This window comes from Carassius gibelio, chromosome A8 (assembly GCF_023724105.1).
Source record: "Carassius gibelio isolate Cgi1373 ecotype wild population from Czech Republic chromosome A8, carGib1.2-hapl.c, whole genome shotgun sequence".
NCBI lineage: Eukaryota > Metazoa > Chordata > Actinopteri > Cypriniformes > Cyprinidae > Carassius > Carassius gibelio.
The window spans coordinates 8,334,498-8,357,399 of record NC_068378.1 but is presented as its reverse complement, the minus strand read 5'-3'; the positions used below and the strand labels follow the sequence as shown (position 1 = coordinate 8,357,399).

Sequence of the window (22,902 nt, the reverse complement as noted above, 5' to 3'; positions counted from 1 at the left end):
AGAACCGATTCGGTGGAATGAGTTTGATTTCACTGCAAGTAAAAATGCCGCGCGAAATATAGCAGTGACGTCGGAGGCGGCTGACGTTCTCCGTAACGGAAGTCTGGTTCTTTTCTGTCACTCAGCGGACTCCGGTGCACAACCAGTTCACAAAGACAGCCGGCACAAGTAAGTGTTCGTCCTTCTTCTTGCATTATGTACACACTTCCGACCGACGTTAAATGCATGTTTGATTACCATGTCGGTATATTACCCAACGATGAGACTCGTTTCATACTTAAAAATAATTCTAATTAGCATAGCAGCTTGTTCTTGTTTGGTGTGACAGAAAGTTACCTGATATCTTATGACAAGTAGGTGTTTATGTTAAGTGTCAGCCCGTTAGTTAAAGAATAGTAAACTGTCCTGACATGCCTGAACCGACCTTTAATTAGCTCATTATTGTTGCTAGCTCAAGGTGTCGCGGTTCACAAAAAGAAACCGTTGAGTATTGTGTCTTTTTTTCTGAAACCGATACGTCGAACAGTCCATTTAAATTAATAAGATTTATGTTAAGTATTCGGCGGTAAGCGTGGGCTGCTTATATTTCTATAAGACCCATGTTTAGGGAAAGGACATTATGATTGACATTCCGAGTCTAAGTTAGCTTTCCACTCGGCATGTCCGGTGGGCGGGGTTAGGAGTCTCCAGCCAATCAGCGCTCTGAATATCTGCAGTGGGCGGGTCCTGTGGGTGGAACGTGGACGCAAGGTCAAAACACAGGCGTGTGGAGGGAGAGAAGGGTCCTGTAATATGCTTTATTTATTAATGTTATTCACAGGAGTTTTCTACACTCCTGGTGATAAATGTTATAAATTAGGCTACATATCAGACATGTGATAAAGGATGCTTTTACCTCTGTGTTGTATAATCTGTAGTATGTTTTAGGGTGATTTCAAATTGAACTCATTTCTTCATGTGCATTAGTATTGATGTAATACTGAACCTCTCTTGTTGCAAATGTTCAAGAATCAAAAGTCACCGTGACCGCATTACATCACTTATCTGAATTATGCTGGTGTAGGTCGGGAAAGCGGATCATATCAATTGGAGGAAAAATAAATTCCAAGTTCACTCAGTTTCTTTCATCATTCAACAAACACTTTGCATAGTTATCATTTCTGTGTGACTCGATGTCAGTCAGTCCAGCCAAAACCATTCTGAAACAATTTGTATTCCACAGTTACTTTGTATATTTAAGAACCACCAAGCCTTTTACAGTTTACAAAGTATTTAATTATTTTCCTCAACAATATGAATCCTTTGGAGCTCATAGTCTTTATCGGGAGCTCGACTAGCTCTTTGACCTTTGTCTGTTCTCTGGAAGCAGCCATTATGTCACGTAAAGCACAGAATTGCATAAACAGATATGAAATGAGATTACATTCTGAGCCGTATGAAGATGTTTTATTTTGATGATTTAAGATTCCAGCTTACTGTTGTACCTGATTATACCTGTTTGTGTTGATTTTGCACTAAAAATCTCAGTGTCCTCCTATCCATCTAATCTATTTGTCTCTTAAATGTTGAGATCAAATTTATTTCAATGCACCTCTGACTTGTCTGTTCCTTTTTTTTTTTTTTTTCTTTTTTTCTCTCCAGAGTACAAACTACAGATAGGATTAAACGGTCAAGGGCTTTTTGGGCTATCTATTCTTCCCCAGCAAATTGAAACGCCTTTTCCGTTTGAGCTTAAGAAGAAGAAGAAGAAGGAGGTGACACTTCTCTTTTCTGTTGTGGCACTGGGGACATCCAGGAACTATTGAGTGTGGGTGGTGCTTGTTTAAAAGACTGCGATGCACCGCTTAAGGACTTGTGTGGCACGGCTCCGGCCGATCACGGCCTCACAGACTGCTAAACATCTGTCACAGCAGAGGCCAGCGGCCACCCCTAGGACGTTTCAGCCATTCAGGTGCTACACGGCACCGGGGGCCGCAGAGCCGTTTCTGAACGGAACCAGCTCTAACTATGTCGAGGAGATGTACTATGCATGGTTGGAGAATCCCAAGAGTGTGCACAAGGTAAGAGGCAGGGGACGTGTAGGTGCATTATGGGAAGAAGGAAAGAAGAGACCTCTCTTCTGTGGTGCCAATGGCTGAAACCTTCCAGCTGTTTACAGACAATCATTATGGGTTTTTCTTTTTTCCTCAGCATTATTGCTGTTTGATTATTACTGATGAGATCATAGACAGTGGCTGCATTCACACTAATGCACAGATCTGTTTCTTCATATCAGATGTTTTGTTTTGTTCTGAAAACATAACTGTGTTTACGTCAATTTCGTTGCATAAAAGTAGGCCTGTTACAATCAATATAAAGATTTATCGCATAATGTGTACATGACCTCAATCATTTTTGATCGTGCAATATATTGCCCATTATATTGACATAAAAATTAACGTCACCATGTTTTTGCATTCCACATTCCTGTGTCTTTTGCAGGTTCTCGTTAAATTTCCATGATCTAAATACACACTCAATACACAAAGTAAGAATTAAAAGTTTTTCGTCATTTGAAAGTGTGTAAGCTGCCTTGCATTATTATGCTTGTATATAATCTATAATCATAATATTCAGTGGTATGAAATGGTCTTAAAATGGCAATAATATAGTTTATAGCAATTATTTCTGGGGCAATGTATTGCACAACAAAAAGTTGTTATCGTGACAGGTCTACATAAAATTATTCAGAGATTCAAGTGTATTTAACCACAGTTGCGTATGATGTCAGTAGGCTATAATCGATTATGGTCTGTTACTGCATCGATGCAGAATCGTGCACATCCTTGTCATGATGCATCAATGCAACAATTAATTTAAACCCTTCTAATAGCTCAACTCCCTTGTCAGTCCCTAACAAAAAGTCTTGGGCTTCTTGTCATAATTTAAAAAACTGTCCCAATACAAATATACACTAAATTTCAGTCTGTCTGCAGTATGTGTAAGTTCACATTGCTGGAATCCCTGTAGTATTTTTAGAGCAGTCATGAGAGTGTGACGGCTCCAGGACACGGTGACACATGGTGTCTTTGTGACCTTTAGTTATAATACCTTCACAGTTCAAATGTAAGTGCAACGTCCTAGGGATGCACCAATATGAACATTTTGGCTGATACCGATAATTCTTTATATATATATCTAAATCCACATTTTTCTATACTTTTTGAGAGCCTGATTACAAAAAAAGTCTCACCATTAAACACTTCAACAGAAATCAGACATAACAGCCTTCCAAGTGAATAAAATAATGCAAACAAGTCACTGGTCAATATTATGAAAATAAGTGGTGGTTGTTATTATTAATAATAATATATCAATGATTTTGAAAAAGTATCTTTAATTAATAGCTAGCATTGTTTCAAAAAGCAGCATTACTTTTTAAGCTGTGTTCACTGTTGCTGAAGAGCTGAATGAACACCGTTAAACTGAAGTGCTTTGTTAGCAGGTTAATTATGTTATATGAGAATCCGATATTTATACAACATAAATGTAATATTAAAACTTATATATGCACGAAAAGACACAAATGCATGAAACTTGAACTAAGTTACATGTTAGTCAGAGGTGTAACTCGACGTGCTCTTCTTCCTCTAAAAAAGGGGCTGAAATTCACATGAATTCACTGAATTCACAACTTTTCATACGGTACTATTCTCTTTATAATGTTATGCTTATGACTGTCATCAGGCTGAAAGCTGCTGTTCATTGTTTTTACAGAATATTTATAGACTATTTAATAATAGTCTACTGGTGTTTCACCTTCAGTCATTTTCAATTTGAATTACCTTGAAAGTTGTGATATGTTTATATTGTATAAATATCTCATAAATCTCCTCTCTGATGCATTTCCTTGAGTTAATTAAGCTGCCAGCAAAGCGCTTCAGTTTACCGGTGTTCATTCAGCTCTTCAGCCCAAGCGCAGCGCACAACATTAATAACTAGTATTTATAGATTCACGATTCATAGATTCACGATTCATAGATTCACGATTCATAGATTCATTCATTCAAGATTAATAGGTTTTCGATTTGATTCAAGAAAGATTTTTGCTAATTTATAACGATTTGATTCACAATTAAATTCGATTAGATTATGATGATTCGATTCTGCATTCTTTACAGGATTATTTAAATGTTTCCCCTAAATTCTTTAAATGCTTAGTCAGGGGGCAAATTACAGTAGCCTTAATGCTATGACATGGCATACATAAAAATTTATGTAAGCCAAGATTTTAAAAAATAACTTTAAGAGTATTATGTCATAAAACTGAATTAATGGAGATCAGTTTATAACTAATCGTACACTTAACAAGCACATTTAGAGAACATACTGATGCATTGTGTTCCCTTCAATTTATTCTTAGAATTTTAATTAAAGCCTTACATTTCCATTTTATAAAACATGCAGAAACCATGTATATATGGCTGCATTTACACCAAGCGACAACATTCCGGTCTCTCTCTTGAAACCGACACATACGTGATTTAAACTGCAATTCATCGACTGGCCACAGACTGGGTCCAAAAAGCAGTCGTTACCCTAGACCCAAAGCCCCTGTTTCCCATAGACCCAAATAAATCATGGTTTTGTTTTATTTTATTTATTTATCTATTGCTCACATCTTACACAGATCGGAATTGGTTGCACACAAAAATCTGCATGAGATTGGATTATTTTTATTATTATTTCTTTTTTTGCATCCAAACTGTGTTGCTTTTGGTTTTAAATCAGAAACATATCCAATATCTGGACATCTGACTTACGTCTAAAGACACACATCCGATTCTCCTCAGAAGTAAGAGTCATCAAAATGTGAGGATGACACGTTTGTTCTTAAAGACTGCATTTAAATGCTGGTGTGCTGTATGCTCTCACATTTTATTCAGGTTGGGAACGTGTATGTAAGGAAGTGTGCAACATTCAGGAGCTGGTTTTCCAACCCTTTCCCATTATTTTTATAAATTAGGGTGACCATATGAGCCATTTTCCCGGGACGCGTCCTTGCCAGGATTTTTATATTGCCTAAAATATCCAGATTTTGGCTGTTTGTGCTGTGCAGTTCGATCATTGTATGCATTCTTATGAATTGCATTCATAAGAGCTATAGAGAGCAGAGCAGACAACTCCTTATAAATCACAAATCACATCTTGGTACTTTGGTGTCATACAATGATCGGTGCGCAGCGATGCCCTTAAATTTGATTGAACAAACAAACACCTAACATGTACGTATTTGCATTGCTTTCGTCAGTTTTGGCTGAATGTCACGACACTTTAATCATTCTCTCTAGATCTCACCTTCTCACACGCCATGATTTTTTTGATTATGTAACATACCTGCTTGTTATTGGTCAAACTTCTTTGGATGTTTTAGGCAATATAGAAATCCTGGCAAGTTCGCGTCTTGGGAAAATGGCTCATATGGTCACCTTATTATAAATACAGTAGCTTCGCTACTAAAAGCTCAATTACATTTCTCAGCAATAAGGTGATAACTTTGCTGTTTAAACCAACAAGCTTCACTATTTCGCTCATGCACACTCTCTCTCTCTCTATCTCTCTCTCTCTCAATTCAAAATAACATGAAAATTACTGTTATTTTCTGGTCTTTATCCATTCAGTCAGATTTTGTGCCATGACAGCCGTTGGCCATGCTGGCAAATAATAATGGCCACTCAACATGAATTATATAAATAATTTTAATAGCAGCCCATTCAAAACCTGAGGGTCTACCATGTGCATAGTAGAGCTATCACTGAAAATCATTTTGGGTGTGAATTAATGTAAACACAGATATCGGATATCAGTCACATCAAAAGTGAATGTAAACATGGAGGCCAAAAATCGGATATAGTCAAAAAATCGGATCTGTGCATTAAGATTTGCAGTGTAAACACAGCCTACGTTAACTGGACCAGGGCTGCATTTCTCAAAACCATTGTGAGTTAAATTGAACGTAGAGACACCAATGGTGGCAAGATATACTTGGGCTTCCAAATATGATGACCAGGTCTCTTGACCCATCTAGAATCAGGCATTCACTCAGGGTCTGAAGGTTTGGTAAAGGTTTTTTTTTTAATATATATATATATATATAAATATATATATGGGTGTTGAAGGTACCCGACTCTTTTGGGCAAACCACAGCCATTTTTTTCAAGTTCTCACTAAATCATCTAGTCCAGTGATCTGCAAATCTGGCTCGTGAGATCTACTTTTAGATCCAACCCTAATCAAACAAACATACCTGTGATTTTTCTATTGATCCTGAAGACACCGATTAGCAAACTCAGGTGTGTGTTTTTTTTAGGGTTAGAACTAAACCCTGCAGGGAAGTTGGATCTTGCAAGCCAGATTTGAGGGTTACTGATCCTAGTCCCAGGGATGGGCAAAGTCAGAATGGCCACAGAATTTAGCTCCAACCCTAATCAAACACACCAGAATCAGCTAATCATATTCTTCAGGATTACTAGAAGGCTGCAGGCAGATGAGCTTTATCAGGGTTGGAGCTGAACTCTGCAGGACAGTGGCCCGCCAGGACTACATCCTTGATCTAGCCAAGTTTTATTAAAAGCCGTCTTGTCCAATAATTGTCCAGATCTATTAATTCCTGAAATTGATACCTGACAAATGGAAATCAAACTGGTTTATTTAACATGCATGTCTAAGAGACCAAAAACAAATATAAAATAAGATATGCGTCAAAGACTCACTCATTAGACTCACTCATTAGATCATGCAGAAACAAAGAAATTCAACTTCTATAAATGCATTTATTTTAAGGCAAAATGTCAAGTGTTTGTCATGTTCTGACCAAAAAGAGTAGTTTAAAAACAAAGTTAACAATGTGGGTTCTACAACTTTCACTTAGGAGCAAAATTCTGCCTTTAAATTTGAAAGAAATGAAGATTTGAAATTCCTTGTGATAATAATAATCTGTATCGAATATCATTGGCATCTATTTTATATACCTTTTCAAAAGGCTCCAATACCATCATTATTGAACATTATGAGTATTATGTGTAAATGTACACACATGCTTTGAGAGAGACCAGTGTTTATATGAATGTTAATGCACTGTAAAGCTCCAGCTCATTTATGATCAATCAATCAATCAGGGAAAGTACCACAATCCCTGAACATCTTCTTTAACTTCACATTATATTGGTGAAGCATTAAAAACACAAAGTAGCATTAACGGTCTCTATCCTAATTGTGAGGATCAGTTTAATTATTAAAAAATGCCTTGAAATATTGTATTAAGTGTTAATTCAGCTGATTCCAGTTTTCTGGGAGAGCAACATGATTTAAAGTCTGTAACATCCATTTTTCTCTGTAGCACAAATGTTGCTGGATGAGTTGTCCCTGAGCTTAAAGGGTTAGCTCACCCAAAAATGAAAATTAGCCCATAAATTACTCCCCTTCAAGTCATCCTAGGTGTATATGACTTTCTTCTTTCAAAAATCCAGTCGTAGTTACACTAAAATTTGTCTTCGAGCTTTCAAGCTGTTTAATGGCACTTGGTGGGTGTTGCAGTGCTTCAGTCCAAAAGAAGTTAAATAAATAGCGGCAATCCATTAATAAAAAGTGTCTCACACAGCTCCGGGGGATGGATAAAAGCCTCCTGTAGCGAATCGATGTTTGTAAGAATTTTTTTTTTATAGTTTAACAATTTAATTGAATGACACTGTGGAACAGTGTAGGGCTGTGCGGTTAATCGAAATCGTCATAAAATCACGATTTGAGCATGCGCGATTTCTAAATCGCTTTATAGCATGATTTTCCGTGGCCCCGACCTCCCGCAGTATGCTATCCGATCCAATCAAAATGCAGTGTGACTAAATGGAGTGTGAGAACAGAACAGACTGGCCATATGCCTACGTAACGCCAAGTTCACAAGCTCTGTCTATGATGTGTAGTTTTTTCCGAGCCCATGTTAATGGATCAGAGCGTTTACACTGCACACGGTAAAAGATGTGAACGGAAAAGGTTAGAAATGTGCGAAAATAATTAATATCTAGCACAAGAGAATAGCGAGAGGAGGAGACAACTGTGCTCCTGGTGAGAGCAGCGTGTATCTGATCATGCGTGTCTGGTTTTGTGTCAAAGCAAAGTAAATCTGCGTGCGAGCGGAAAGATTTGCGCTCGCGCACTATTTTAATCTGCACCGCATACACATGCTGTATAATGTATAACAAATCTATTTCAACACCTGAGGCACAACTACAATGAGCTGTGCATAGCAAAAAAAAAAAAAAAAAAAAATCCCTGGAAACGGGAATCATTTTTTTATTATTATTATTTTTTTTTTTTGCCATTTGTCTAGATATTTTGTTGCATCTTTACTTAGTGATTATTCTGACTTCTATCCATTCTAGAGACATGTTACAACTTTTTGATAAAGCTTTAATTGGTTTTCTTTTGAAAATATGTTTCAAATTCATAATGAATGCATTTATGACTGTAAAGCATGTCTGTGTGTGTCAAAATCATGATTAAAATCGCAAGACCAATCAAATTAGGGTTTTTTTTGTGCATATTGCACAGTCCAAACTGAGGCACCATGTTAAAGGATTCTTACCTGCTTTATTAGATGTTGCTTAAAATGATTTTAGTAGTGTCATATCCAGTTCAGTATGTTATTATCTATTGATTGCAGCTTAAGTCTCTACCTAAAGAGACTAAATCCTGGCTCTTTTTTCTGTTCTCCAGTCTTGGGACATTTTCTTCAGGAATGCTAATGCTGGTGCCCCCCCGGGTACAGCCTACCAGAGTCCTCCTCCAATGGGAGTGAGTCTGGCCGGGCTCCCTCAGGCCCAGTCTCTGGTGGGGGCTCAGCCGAAAGTGGAGAAACTGGTGGAAGACCATCTGGCAGTCCAGTCCCTCATCAGGGCCTATCAGGTACAAATGCTGATTTAAAAAAAAAACCCTGTGAGGTTTAGGGCTGTGACGGTTGCGTGACAACTGCGTCACCGCGGTTGTCTACTGCCACCAGTGGTAGTACACGTGACGTCACACACTCTATAGCAAGCGTAATACAAATTTATGTATACAAGTGTAATAACAGTAATAGTTGCACATTCTATGGTAAGTCTAGGGTAATTCACAAATTACCTCAGACACCATACACAGCGTTTCCTTTAGATTGGCAGGTTTGATCGCAAGAAAAATACAGTTTATGCATTCAGCAAATTAATTTAGCGTTGGGCAATGGACCTTGTTGGGAAACCAAATACTACATCGCTGATCTGGAGCCATTTCCATTTATCACCCATCCACATTTGCACAAGTTCGCGTGATCGCAAACGCCTGGCTGGTCAGGTTTGGTGAAGCTTTCTTCAAACTGGCCAAAAACAAACGAGACATAAAAATAAACCAGACACAACACCGCCGCGTTCCAACAGGTTTAGTCTGTCTAGTGTCTACACAGGACATTTGAACTCTGTGTCAGTACCTCACAGACCGAACGGGGGATTTATCATGTCGTGTCATACTGCATCCAGTGTAGCATCACTGATTATAATGAGTATTTTGTCACGCTGCATCGCTAGCGTTTAATTTATACATTAAATATATATATATCAACACCACGACCACGCCCTCGGCGGTTGTTGGTCCATGACCACCGTGGTTGTAAAAATCAGCCACCGTCACAGCCCTAGTGAGGTTTCTTTAAAAATACTGTCTTAAAAGTGATATTCCAGTGCTACCTTTGAGTTGCAGTGTGAAGGTAAGAGATCCATGTTCATTTTGTAAAAAAGTTAAAAAAAAATAAAAGATGCTTTTTGAGGTTACAGGAGAACATCCACGAAGCAGATAGCAGAGATCGACCAGTATTGGAGTTTGCCGATAGCTAAAGTGAAAAATCTGGCTGATAATTGGTTAATTTAGTCGATAGCTTCTAATATAAGTGATATCAATGAAAACTTTCATTTACTTTTCAGTTAAAAACTTAATTAGTGCTGAACTTTATTACAAAATTAACATTGATACATGAGAATGTTTTGAAAAAACAAATTCACAATGACAATTTTCTTTTTAAATCATATGGAGTAGTAATACAGCTTGAATTATAACTGTCATATATTTTTCAATTTTCAATGCTGAATTTAGAGAAAAGGTGAACAGTTTCCATCTTTGACTTTGATTTAATACCCACTGGCTGCGGTGGAACACGGATGAATTTAACAACACTAGCAGCAACAACAACAAAAGAAGATCTGATTCTGCAACTACCTCGGTTGATTTTCCCGATAACCAGTAGTTCCATAAAGCAAATAAATGGTTTCATAAAGGTGGTGATTAATTGGTAAATTAGATATTGGTCGATCTCTAGCAGATAGTCCCATTTGATTTAAGAACTCAAATTGTGCAATACCTCATTTTGGTTGCATAGTTTTACTGTACATCTCACGTTTGTGATACTGAGAAAGATTGGGCTTGATTTCACAGTCATGGTATCTGCTTGGTGGACTCCTCATGTCTTGTGACTGCTGTTGCCTTGTTTCCAGGTAATGGGGCATCACAATGCAAACCTTGACCCACTTGGCATCAATTGTGTAAATTTTGACGAGTCCCCAGTAGCTACTGGGTTCCAGCATGTTGGTGAGAAATGTTTTCTGTCCCACACAGCTCAACAGACCACCATTAATGAGCCTGTTTTGTGTGATTGTCGCTTTCCCCTTCCCTTTATCTCTCCCCATTTCTCTCAATTCCTCTTTCCCCTGTTTTTAAACCCCCTCTGCACACGACACTTCGTTTCATCTTCAATCACACCTCCTATATCATCTCAACTTTCTTGTTCTCTTGCTGCTCTGCACATCCTCTTCTGTGCCCTCTTCCTCCCCTCTTCGATATCTTTCCCTTCTGGGTGGTTTTCCACTCGGCTCCCATGTTTGTGGGGGGACCTCTTGTCTTCTGTAGATACGTGGTCACCATGTGGCTCAGCTGGACCCTCTGGGGATTATGGATACTGATCTGGATTCATGCGTTCCCAATGACATTATTACATCATCGGATAAACTGGGTGAGGAATTGTGAATGTCCGCCAAATCTTGGTTAGGACTTGTTTAGGATGTTAAACTGCTTTCCATGACCATTGGTTATTGAATGTCAGCTCCACCTTTATAATTTATTCACTATGATGGGGAATTGTGTTAAATTGATGATTGAAGAAACTTGTCTGGGCAACTTTACTGGAAAGCATTTTAGGGCTTTTTTTAAGATTTACACTCCGCTTTTACTCGAAACTCACTTTAAACCACCAATTGAATGTTTGTAATCACTTCCGATCGTGATCTAATGAGGATTTTAGTCATTAAATGTTTCTGAAAGAGGCCATTAGTATGAAAATATCCAGAATCTTATGAAAATCATACAAATCATAAACTGTCTAATCACATATATTAGCTTCATGTTTTTCTGCGTTTCTTATTTACAGAACTAAACGTGGAAGTGTAATGGATGTTCGTCGTAGAAAAGACAGGTTATAAACGCTAAATATCATTGGCATATGAACAGCGAGTATCACTGAACAGAAAACAGTGCTGGAAGCAGCAAATTCTCATCAGTAAATCAGTGGAAAATGAATAGAAATTATGAGCAGTTTTAAAATGGAACGCACTAGTTTTAAACGTAGCCTAAAAGATATGGAGACTGTAAACTATTTAAACTTTATTAAAACTATTTGCTCTGATTTACTGTGTTTAATGTGATTTGTGAAAGTCCTGAAAATTTGCAGGTGTCATTCTAGAACTTTCGGTTCTAGAGTGCAGTAGCGGTGGGCGATCTGACGATTTTATATAGTGATCGATCTTGTGTCTACAAAAAAGAAGTCCCTCTAGGTCTGATCGTCAGGATCCTCATCATAAACACGGCCCTTTTTGTCTTACGTGAACAGATGAGAAAGAAAACACACATGTACAGTATTTTTGCTTCGAGACAACAGCCTAATAAATACGCTGCCTGTCATTAATGTTAATCAAAGAATGAAAAAGAATCATTCACTGATCTTGACTGAATACATTTAATAACTTTAATTGATGAATCTTTATTTTATTTATAAAAAGAAAACTATGCAGTGTTTTTAAACTTTTAATTGCAGTTTCTGTACCTGAAATTTTGTTTAGTTGTGTATATATTAAGGATATTCCTAATTGATTTACTTATTGTTTACTTTAACACTTAATATTTGAAATGTATATGAATCTAGTTGTTTTTGCTATGGTATTTTTTTAAAGCACAGGCAAAATTCCTCTTGCAGTGTTTTGTAGGCTGCTGAGTTTTACTCATGTTATTCAGCTGCAACAGAATGCGTTGTAAAAAGACAGAATACATCTTTGACATCTAAATGTTTGATTTACTTAAAAAAAAAAAAAAATGTGTATATATATAGATATATAGGATTTTTTTTATCTAATTGGAATCGAAACTAGGAATCGATAAAATTGAAACGATACCCAACCCTAACCGTGATCTGTATCAGTTATAAGTGAAATAACGTAAACACATTTCCTATTTATTATTAAAAACAAAGAAAAGGCAAACATCAAGTAATCATCAGCCTTTAAATTCTGAACAACTCTGAATATTTCTAATGAGCCGTAAAAGATCAGGTCATAAAAAATGCTGTTGAAAGATCGTAGGATACACACGCATTTAAAAAAGAAGTGATAATTGGGATGGGATGTGAACATTGTGATTGTAGTGATGAATTCTTCTGCTCAAGGGCTGGCTTTTTTGGGGAGGTTATTTTAATGTGGAATGCATTTTGGTGGCTTTGCTGTTCACTAGCTTCAGATGAGGTGAAGGAAAACTTTATGTGGGAGTTAATAAAGGCTACGTGTATCCTCTTGTAATATCCCCCAAACACACACACACACCCTTCTGTATATTCACACATCCAGACACACACATAAACACACTAGAAACATTCCCTCAGTCTCTCTCCCATTTCCCCCGTCTGCCTTGCTCTCATTAGCGCTGTCTTTAACACACTCTGATCTACTATAGGTCGGTCTCTGTCTTTAACACACCCGCTCATATGCCTCCAGGTGCATGGCTGCCTCTTTTTGCACTCCTTGCCAAACATCCAAAATGATCAACACAGACCGGTTAGTTTCCATGTGTTTATCTCTGTCCAGCCGTAGGTACTGAATGAACAGCAGTAAATACTCATTTTCCATCCATTTATGAAATTGTTGCCAAATATATGAAGTGTTTCAGAGAAACTGTAGGCAGTTTAATACTCAAAGACTACACATCTGCCAAGCTGTTAACCCGCATGTTGTGGTATCTGAAATCGTAGTGCTGCTGTGGATTATAGAGAATCTGTCTGAAGCCTGCACACACATGCTTTGGGAGTCTGAATGTGTGCAGTTCAATGGTGAATCTAACAACCAAATGTCCAGCTCATCTTTCTTCTAAAATCAGAAACAATTGAACACCCCCCCCCTTTTTTTTTTTTTTTTTAGAAATGGGGGCCTTAAATTCTCAAAACATTTTATTTATTATAGAATTATTATTATTTATTATTTGAAATGTGACCTGGACATATTGACAGGTTTTGTGAGATCAGTGTTTATTGCAATGTATGTATGTATTTATTTGTTTATTTAAATATTATATTTTGTAAATATTTATCATCCCTGTTTAAGGATATTGGGGCCCTATGAAATCCAATATAGTAATAAAATTTAATTAAAATTTTTCTTCCCCCAAACTCAGGTTTTCTCCTGTGTTCTGATCCTTTTTTTAATTTTTTTCTCTTTTTTTTGGTTCAGTTTTTGGCCTGTTATTTTTTCTAGATTTCATTTTTAATGATTAAATTGAAATTGTAGTAATCTAAAAGCATGAAATCATGAAACTTATACAGACAGATACTAGTTCAAATTACATTCGATGACTGTTTCTCTTTTTATTTCTTTCTTTATTTCCTTATTGATTTTTAGAGGCCTAGGAAACATAACAATGAACCATAACCATTGTTAATAGTACAGATGTTGATGTTTATTTACACACTTATATCAGAGCTGTACTTTGTGTCATAATATATGTACTTTAGTGTACACAGTATAACTGTATATGAAATAGTACATCATCTTTCAGTTTTTGACTTGAGCTGCTGAATTAATAATAAACAAATATATTAAATTAGTCTCATTATACTACTAGATGGGCTCTTCACTGTTCAATACATTAATTGCAGCTCACAATCAAAGCTGCTCATTTACATGTTAAGTTCAGGATGAATTTAATGCAACAATTATAATAGAGTTATTAACACCAATATTATTGACAATGATTATGCTGTTTAACCCACTTTATCCTTTTCTTTTTTTTTGCCCCACACCCCAACTCTCAACTATTTTTAAACCATCCATCTTTTGTCTTAATTTTCTCATTCTTTCTCCTTTTCCATCCATCTATTTACACTTCATGTTCTTTGTATATATTGTTCGCTTTGCTGTAACTATTATTTAACTTTGATCGTGCTATTTGCTGGTGCTTTTTGTGGTCTACTTCCATATCACTCCAATCCCCTGTGTTTCTGGTTGTGCATGGCATCCTCACATTTACTTTATTCATCCCCCAACTAACTCACACATGCTTGTTTTTTTTTGTTTTTTGTTTTTTTCTCTCCCTGTCTGTCTTGATTTACTTTTTCTTGTTTCATTGTCTCTGTCATTTATATCTCCCCCTTCTCACTCGGGTTTGTTTTCTCTTCCTTCCACTTTGTCACTTTCATTTCTCCTCTATCCACGGGCATCTATGCTGGCCTTCTTTTGTGTTTCTTCTCTTTCTGTTGACCCTGTCCCCCGCCCTCTCCCCCTGTCCTTCTTCTCTGGGTTGGGTTGGACGTGTTGTGTGTTTGGCTCTCAGGTTTTTATGGGCTGGAAGAGTCTGATCTGGATAAAGTGTTCCACTTGCCCACCACTACCTTCATCGGGGGCAATGAGAGCGCTCTGCCCCTCAGAGAGATCATCCGCCGCTTAGAGGTGAGTGAGGACGCTAGGAATAATTCAGCCTCGGGTCTGTCTGAATGTTTCTATCACTCAGTGTCCTAGGAAGACTACCATGATGCAGTGGTTCTCAACCAGGGGCCTGGAGCCCACTGGGGTCCCCAGAAACTGATGATTAACTAACATTGTTGTTTAGTGGTTGGGTACTTAATTGGGTGTTTTTTTTTGTTTCTCAGATGGCGTATTGCCAGCATATAGGGGTTGAGTTCATGTTCATCAATGACCTGGACCAGTGTCAGTGGATCAGACAGAAGTTTGAGAGGCCTGGAGTGATGCAGTTCAGCCTGGAGGAGAAGAGGACACTGCTGGCTCGCATGGTCCGCTCCACCAGGTACACAAAAAAACTCACACAGAAGCCACATGCGAAGGTATATACCTTCATAAAACCTTTTCTTCAAAAACATGTGAATGTTTCTCTCAGTCTGAACTGACACATTACCAACTATTTTTTCAAAACTTTTAAATTGGTGTGTCTGGTGTAATGCATTTCTCAAAACTGGGAATGTTTAAATGGATATTTTCTTCTTGAAACCCTTTTTAGTTGTTTCCTGGATCTCTGTAATATGTGTGTGCTGATTTCTGCAGGTTTGAGGAGTTCCTGCAGAGGAAATGGTCCTCTGAGAAGCGCTTTGGGCTGGAGGGATGTGAGAGTCTGATCCCAGCGCTCAAAACCATCATTGATAAATCCAGCGATAAGGGAGTAGACACGGTCATCATGGGAATGCCTCACAGGTAGATGAAACAATTAAAATGTGGAAAGCAGATGAGCATAAAGGAGTGGAAACAGATATTACCATGACAGATGGTATCAGATAGAAACTCTCTTGCTCTTTCGGTCTTTCTCTGTAGAGGCCGTCTGAACGTGCTTGCTAATGTGATCCGTAAGGAACTGGAGCAAATTTTCTGTCAGTTTGACTCTAAACTGGAAGCTGCTGATGAGGTAAGTGACGTTTTGCATCTGTGTGCACTTTTAGGATCCTTGTGAAACTAATCATCAGTACAGACATAGGAACCAGTGCAATTGATGAAATGTGTCTGAACCTCTACAGGGTACAGGAGATGTCAAGTACCACTTGGGCATGTACCACAGGAGGATAAACCGTGTGACTGACAGGAATATTACTTTGTCATTGATGGCCAACCCTTCCCATCTGGAAGCGGTGAACCCGGTGGTGCAGGGCAAGACTAAAGCGGAGCAGTTCTACTGCGGAGACACAGAAGGAAATCAGGTGAGACATAAAGGGCAGCAAACTTGGGCTGTGTCCTGGTGTTATTATACACACTATCAATCAAAGAAATGAGGTTAAGATTTTTTTTTCTTTCAAAGCTGCATATTATTATTTTTTTTAGCAAAAGTACAGTAAAACACTATTATATAATATTTTTGACAATTTAAAATAATGTTTTGTATTTTAATGTATTTTAAACTGTAATTTATCCCTGTGATGTAAATCTGTATTTTCAGCATCATCACTCCAGTCTTCAGTGTCACATGATCCTTCAGAAATCATTCTGATGTGCTGATTTGATACTCAAGAAACATTTTATTTTATTATCAATGTTGAAACCAGTTGTTGTTTTTTTATTTTTGTGGAAACCATGATCCTTTTTTCAGGATTCTTTGGTGAATATAAAGTTTAAAAGAACAGAATTTATTTTCAGATATTAATCTGTTGTAACATTATGAATATCTTTACTGTCTTCACTTTGGATCAATTTAATGCATCACTACTGAATAAAAGTTTTGATTTCAAGAAAAGAAATCTCACTGACCACCAACTTTTTTGGGGCTCTAGTTCTCATGAGAGCACCTAAAGGTTTGGTTTGGTGTTCACACTGCACATAGTGTAGTGTGACCCATTAAAGCGGTCATATGATGTAGCTAAAAATAATTTTGTATAATGCAATATGTTTAAGTGGTTTAAGGTTCAAAAAAAAGTTTCATTATTGTTTCTCCTCTGTGCCCAGTCTTTTTTTTTAAATCTGACAATTTTTACAAAGCTCACCGGTCTGAAAAGGTGCTCTGATTGGCCAGCTGTCCAGTGCGTTGTGATTGGCTGAATACCTCAAACGTGTGACAGAAATGTTACGCCCCATACCATACTGTGTAGGGGTGCTCCGATCACGATCGTCAGTAAAGCCGGTTCTCTAATCAGCGGTTAATTCCATCAGGTGCGTGATTTCACATAGAGCAGCTGTTACTACACAGAGTCATTGTTAATAGAGAGTTAACAACGGCTCTGTGTAGTAACAGCTGCTCTATGTGAAATCACGCACCTGATGGAATTAACCGCTGATTAGAGAACCGGCTTTACTGACGAGATGCGCATAACGATCGGCCGATCGTGATCGGAGCACCCCTAGTTTTAAACAAAACTCTTTGAACTTTATTTAATCATTTATTTATTATAACATGACCAGTGACATGCTGTCACATGTGGCTTATATGTATATTTGAGAATTTAATATCGGTGCATCCCTAGTGTCTTTAAGATCTATTTTAAATAACTAACAGCTTTTAAATGTTCTTTCCCATGTGTGTTTTTGTTTCAGGTGATGTCCATTTTGATCCATGGTGATGCTGCTTTTGCAGGTCAGGGCATTGTCTATGAAACCTTCCATCTGAGCGATCTGCCGTCCTACACTACACATGGCACTGTGCACGTGGTGGTCAACAACCAGGTGCATGAGCACAAACACCCACAAACAAACTCATTCATGACAATACATGCTAACACATCCCCTCTGCACGTCCTTCTCAGATCGGCTTCACCACAGATCCTCGTATGGCGCGCTCCTCTCCGTATCCTACTGATGTTGCCCGTGTGGTCAATGCCCCCATATTCCACGTCAACGCAGATGATCCCGAAGCTGTAGTGTACGTGTGCAACGTGGCCGCAGAGTGGAGAGCCACCTTCCACAAAGATGTGGTGGTGGACCTGGTGTGTGATAGTGTTTTGCATCTTTTATAAACGCGTTATTCGGACTTATTGTTCTAGTTCATGACATCAATCAGGCATGCGACTTCATTCCTTTAGGTATGTTACCGCCGTAATGGCCACAACGAGATGGATGAGCCGATGTTCACCCAGCCACTGATGTACAAACAGATCAAGAAGCAGAAGGGAGTTCTGCAGAAATATGCCGAGAAGCTCATCGCCGAAGGTGCCGTCTCACTACAGGAGTATGAGGTCAGATGCTCCTGCCCAGAACCAATCAGCTGCCTTGTATCTTCAGCTAGTCTTTCCGAAGTGTTTTCACCCGTTTCTTGTTTCCACAGGAAGAGTTTTCCAAGTACGACAAAATCTGTGAGGAAGCTTATGCTCGCTCTAAGGATGAGAAGATCCTCCACATCAAGCACTGGCTGGACTCCCCCTGGCCAGGTGTGTGATATTATTGAATTACATCCTTGAATTATGACCCAAATTGTTAAAGAAATACTGTCAGACTTGAAAGGTACGTCCACAGGCAGACAATGGATCTTTCATTGCATATTTCATACATATTGCATATATGAATTTAATGTTTCAATGAAACAGAAGTAGTGACAGATCTTTTCCTCCATATTGGGATGTATAACCAAACTAAGTGATCGAAAAAGAAAGAATGTAGCACGGAGACTTGGTTCTGTGCATCGTTTGATGTTTGGATGTGGGTGTTGTGCTCAAAATTGGTGGAAGCAGTTGAGCATGAGTTTGCAAGGGTTTTTTTTAAACCGACTCAATGATTGGAGAAGACATGCATACGTGACCAAAAATATAGATATATATTTATATATTTTTTGCCTGGTTATGACAATTGCAGTATGTGCCAGACTTTGTATTGTGAGGTCAAAACCTCTGACTAAGCAATACTGATTTAAAAATGCTTCATGTGTTTCTAGATCTAATAACACAGACATTGTGTTTGGTGTGCAGGTTTTTTCACTCTGGACGGTCAGCCCAAGAGTATGAGCTGCCCATCCACTGGTCTGCCAGAGGAGGAGCTGTCCCACATCGGACAAGTGGCGTCATCAGTACCCGTGGAGGACTTCAAAATTCATGGAGGTGCACTAGATCTAAAAAAATAGTACATACATATGCACACATTTCATGCATTCTGTTACAATAATACTCGTCTTCCCTTCATGTGCAGGTCTGAGTCGTATTCTGAAGGGCCGTGCTGACATGATCAAGAACAGGACCGTGGACTGGGCTCTGGGAGAGTACATGGCCTTTGGCTCTCTGCTCAAGGAGGGCATCCATGTGCGTCTCAGCGGCCAAGATGTGGAGAGAGGAACCTTCAGGTACAAACATATAATCATTATCATATATTATCAATTGACCATATTTTCCGGACTATAAGTCACACTTTTTTTCATAGTTTGTTTGGTCCTGCGACAAAATTAATTTGACATGAACCAAGAGAAATTAACCAAGAGAAAACTTTACCGTCTCCAGCCGTAGACGCCCATCTCGCGGCTGGAGACGGAAATGTTTTCTCTTGGATCTTGGTTCTAAATAAATGCACTTATAGATCAGTGTGACTTATATGTTTTTTTCCTCATCATGATGAATTTTTGGATTGATGCGACTTATACTCAGGTGCGACTTATAGTCCGAAAAATACGGTAAATGTAGATGGGTAGTAATGTCTGCACATTTCTGTGTGATAGACCATTTTTATATAAGCGACACCTTCAAAGGCAGCATTAGTTTGGATCTTAGGCTGGTGTAAGAGGTCACTGATCTGTTGTTTGCTTTATTTGCAGTCACCGTCACCATGTTCTCCATGACCAGAACGTAGACAAGAGGATCTGCATTCCCATGAACCACGTGTCCCCTAACCAAGCCCCGTACACTGTCTGCAACAGCTCTCTGTCGGAGTATGGAGTACTAGGTATTCAGACGCTTACGCTTAAATGAAAGGAAGAGCACGCTCATAGACACTTTCATGTTTTCTTTCATTCTGTGTGGTTTTCTTTAGGTTTTGAGTTGGGCTTTGCTATGGCCAATCCTAATGCTCTGGTTCTGTGGGAGGCCCAGTTTGGAGACTTCCATAACACGGCTCAGTGTATAATCGACCAGTTCATCTGCCCTGGCCAAGCTAAATGGGTTCGCCAGAACGGCATTGTCTTACTGCTGCCACATGGCATGGAGGGCATGGTAAGGCTATTATTACCCACAATTCTCTCTACACACTACTCTGTGTACTGGCTGTAAATGAGATGATCTGGATTTATTTTGTTCCTTCACAGGGTCCCGAGCACTCCTCTGCCCGTCCAGAGCGCTTCCTGCAGATGTGCAATGATGACCCGGACTTTAGTCCTGTAAGACTGTCTCTAAACATTAATACGGTGTTGTTATAAACAAAGATTTCATAGTCTTTCACCAGAATGAATACATGAATGTACCTTTTATTTCGCCTGCAGAAAGCCACTGATGACTTTGAGGTGCGTCAGCTGTATGACTGCAACTGGATCGTCGTAAACTGTTCAAATCCCGGCAACTATTTCCATGTAATAAGGAGGCAGATCCTTCTTCCCTTCAGGAAACCCGTGAGTTCAGCTGTCTGAGAGTATCTGGACATTCACGGATCCGTCAAATGCATTATTGGTAATCCAACTGATTTATTCATTTTCTTGTTGTTAGCTTATTGTCTTCACTCCCAAGTCTCTGCTGCGTCATCCGGAGGCCAAGTCTAACTTTGACCAGATGCTACCAGGTCAGAAACTTTGTTTGTTGCTGTGTTTCAGAGGGAAGATTTAATTATTTAAATATTGTAAAGCTTTTCACATTTTACAGAACAAACAGCAGGGTTTAATCCACTGTTAAAAAAACAAGGAAGTAACACTAATTCAACACGGATTACACAATGAATGATTTCATAGCAGCAATAAAACTTGCATAAAACATCATGTGAATAAATGACTCTATCTAATGTCCCTCTCTTCAGGCACTCATTTCCAGCGCGTGATCCCAGATGATGGACCGGTCACTCAAAACCCCTCAGAGGTGAAGCGCATCGTCTTCTGTACAGGAAAGGTCTATTATGAGCTCACGCGCGAACGCAAAGCACGCAGCATGGAGGACTCTGTGGCGATCACTCGCATTGAGCAGGTACCGCCGTCCTCAGCAGAACAGCAGCAGTGCTTGCTTTCTCTCATTGTTGTGTGATGATCTCATTCTCTCTCTCGCTCCTCCACAGCTCTCTCCTTTCCCGTTCGACCTGGTGAAGGCTGAGACTGAGAAATATCCCAATGCTGACCTGGTCTGGTGTCAAGAGGAGCATAAGAACCAGGGATACTACGACTACGTCAAGCCCCGCATGCGCACCACCATCAACCGTGCCAAGCCTGTCTGGTAATCTCTCGTCTTCTCCTGTAGAGCCGTGACACTCCAGGTGCTCCGTGTTTTTGCCAGTCCTCACTCTCTTTCGTTTTGGGTGCAGGTATGCCGGACGTGATCCTGTCGCCGCCCCGGCTACAGGAAACAAGAACACCCATCTTCTGGAGCTGAAGCGTTTCCTTGACACTGCCTTCAACCTGGACGCCTTCAAAGACCACGTCTAAACCTGTCCTTCAGTCCACAGAGAAAACAAAAACTCAGAAACACCCCATTCATCCCGCAACCAAATACACTAAGAATAGCGATACAGTTTATCCAACGTGTTCAGGGTTTTTGTTTTGTTAATAATGTTAATTTCAAGCCTTAGTCACCACTGTTGCCCAGTTCAACAACACCAAATGATAAACCACAAGAGATAAAACTATTTTTTATCTTGCTTAAGCAGAAATGACAGCACAAATGTTGTTTTGAATAGACCTCTAATATATTTTCAACCAAAGCACAGCTCCAATCCTGGTAAAAACTTCCTTGGACAGTAATCGGCATCAATAGCCTCACAAAATTAAGAGACATTTCCCTGAGCTTTCGTGTAGGGTTGTCGGTGTCCCTATTCTCAATGGCTCTATGGTTTTAATTTGTACGTTTTTTTTTTCTTTTGTTTTTCTTTATTTGATAATTGTGGGCTAAATTCTGAATTGGGGGAATTTTGGCTTATACATTTACAAAGTCTCATATGTAGGCAAGATTGTCAATTAAGTGGTAAAAACGACACTTTATCTGTACCTTTGCACTGTTTTCTGGTAAGAAGCAAAAACAGTTTTCCGAAGTGAATGTTGCAGTTGTATGATTATATTCATGTAAAAATGACTTCAGAGGAGGAAAGACTTTACCACTGACACCTTTACCTGTATGTGCCTCTTCTGGTTCTGTATCATTGTCTGTAGATGGCATTGTATACTCACTTCAGAATTCCCTTCAGAACTCAAATCCTCATTTGCCCTCTGATAATGCATGCCATACAGCCCAACCCAGCAGCAGGAACATTTAATATGGCAAGCAAGACAGAATTACACCTGTTTGTGGTCACTCTTTTAAATAGAAACTGATGACCTCTTTTTGGCTTTTTCAAAGAGAGGGCAAATTATTTTATTTATTTAGGTTTTTTTGAGGATTAAGATTCTGTCCTCATAACGGTTTAGCTTCATACAATAAACTCATTAACTTCTCAAATGTTTGAATTTGTTCATTTATTATTCGTTTGAGAAACTGGGTTGTGTCTGATTATGCAGAATGACACAACTTGTGCTAGTAGACTAGATTGGGGACTTGGTAAACTTACAAAAGGTGTGTAAAATGACTTTAAAATATATAGGTTGTATTGAATAATCAATTCATGTAGTAATCAACATGAAAACTTATATGGCTTATATGAGGTTGAACCGCTTCACTGGATACATAATGGTAATGCATGAAATACAGACCAAGCAATGATAGATTTGTGTATTTCAGTACTAAAA

General features: G+C 38.7%; 1 protein-coding gene across 2 annotated transcripts; it reads left to right on the top strand.

Moving 5' to 3' along the window:
* Positions 1-4: 4 nt before the first annotated feature.
* On the top strand, positions 5-22,615 carry LOC128018332 (2-oxoglutarate dehydrogenase complex component E1). 2 transcript variants are annotated; one of them, XM_052603783.1, is made up of 23 exons: positions 5-168; positions 1,642-2,060; positions 8,752-8,940; positions 10,963-11,065; positions 14,920-15,035; positions 15,236-15,390; positions 15,645-15,791; positions 15,909-15,999; positions 16,109-16,288; positions 17,613-17,741; positions 17,822-18,001; positions 18,098-18,250; positions 18,340-18,442; positions 18,977-19,105; positions 19,194-19,344; positions 19,810-19,937; positions 20,025-20,203; positions 20,296-20,367; positions 20,470-20,595; positions 20,690-20,762; positions 20,994-21,157; positions 21,246-21,400; positions 21,489-22,615. In XM_052603783.1, exons 2-23 carry the CDS (start codon positions 1,836-1,838, stop codon positions 21,607-21,609), a joined length of 3,069 nt encoding a protein of 1,022 aa, XP_052459743.1. In that variant the 5' UTR covers positions 5-168; positions 1,642-1,835; the 3' UTR covers positions 21,610-22,615. The 2 variants fall into 2 exon arrangements, with proteins under 2 accessions (XP_052459743.1, XP_052459744.1); XM_052603784.1 differs by lacking the exon at positions 10,963-11,065 and adding an exon at positions 10,551-10,644.
* Positions 22,616-22,902: the final 287 nt, after the last annotated feature.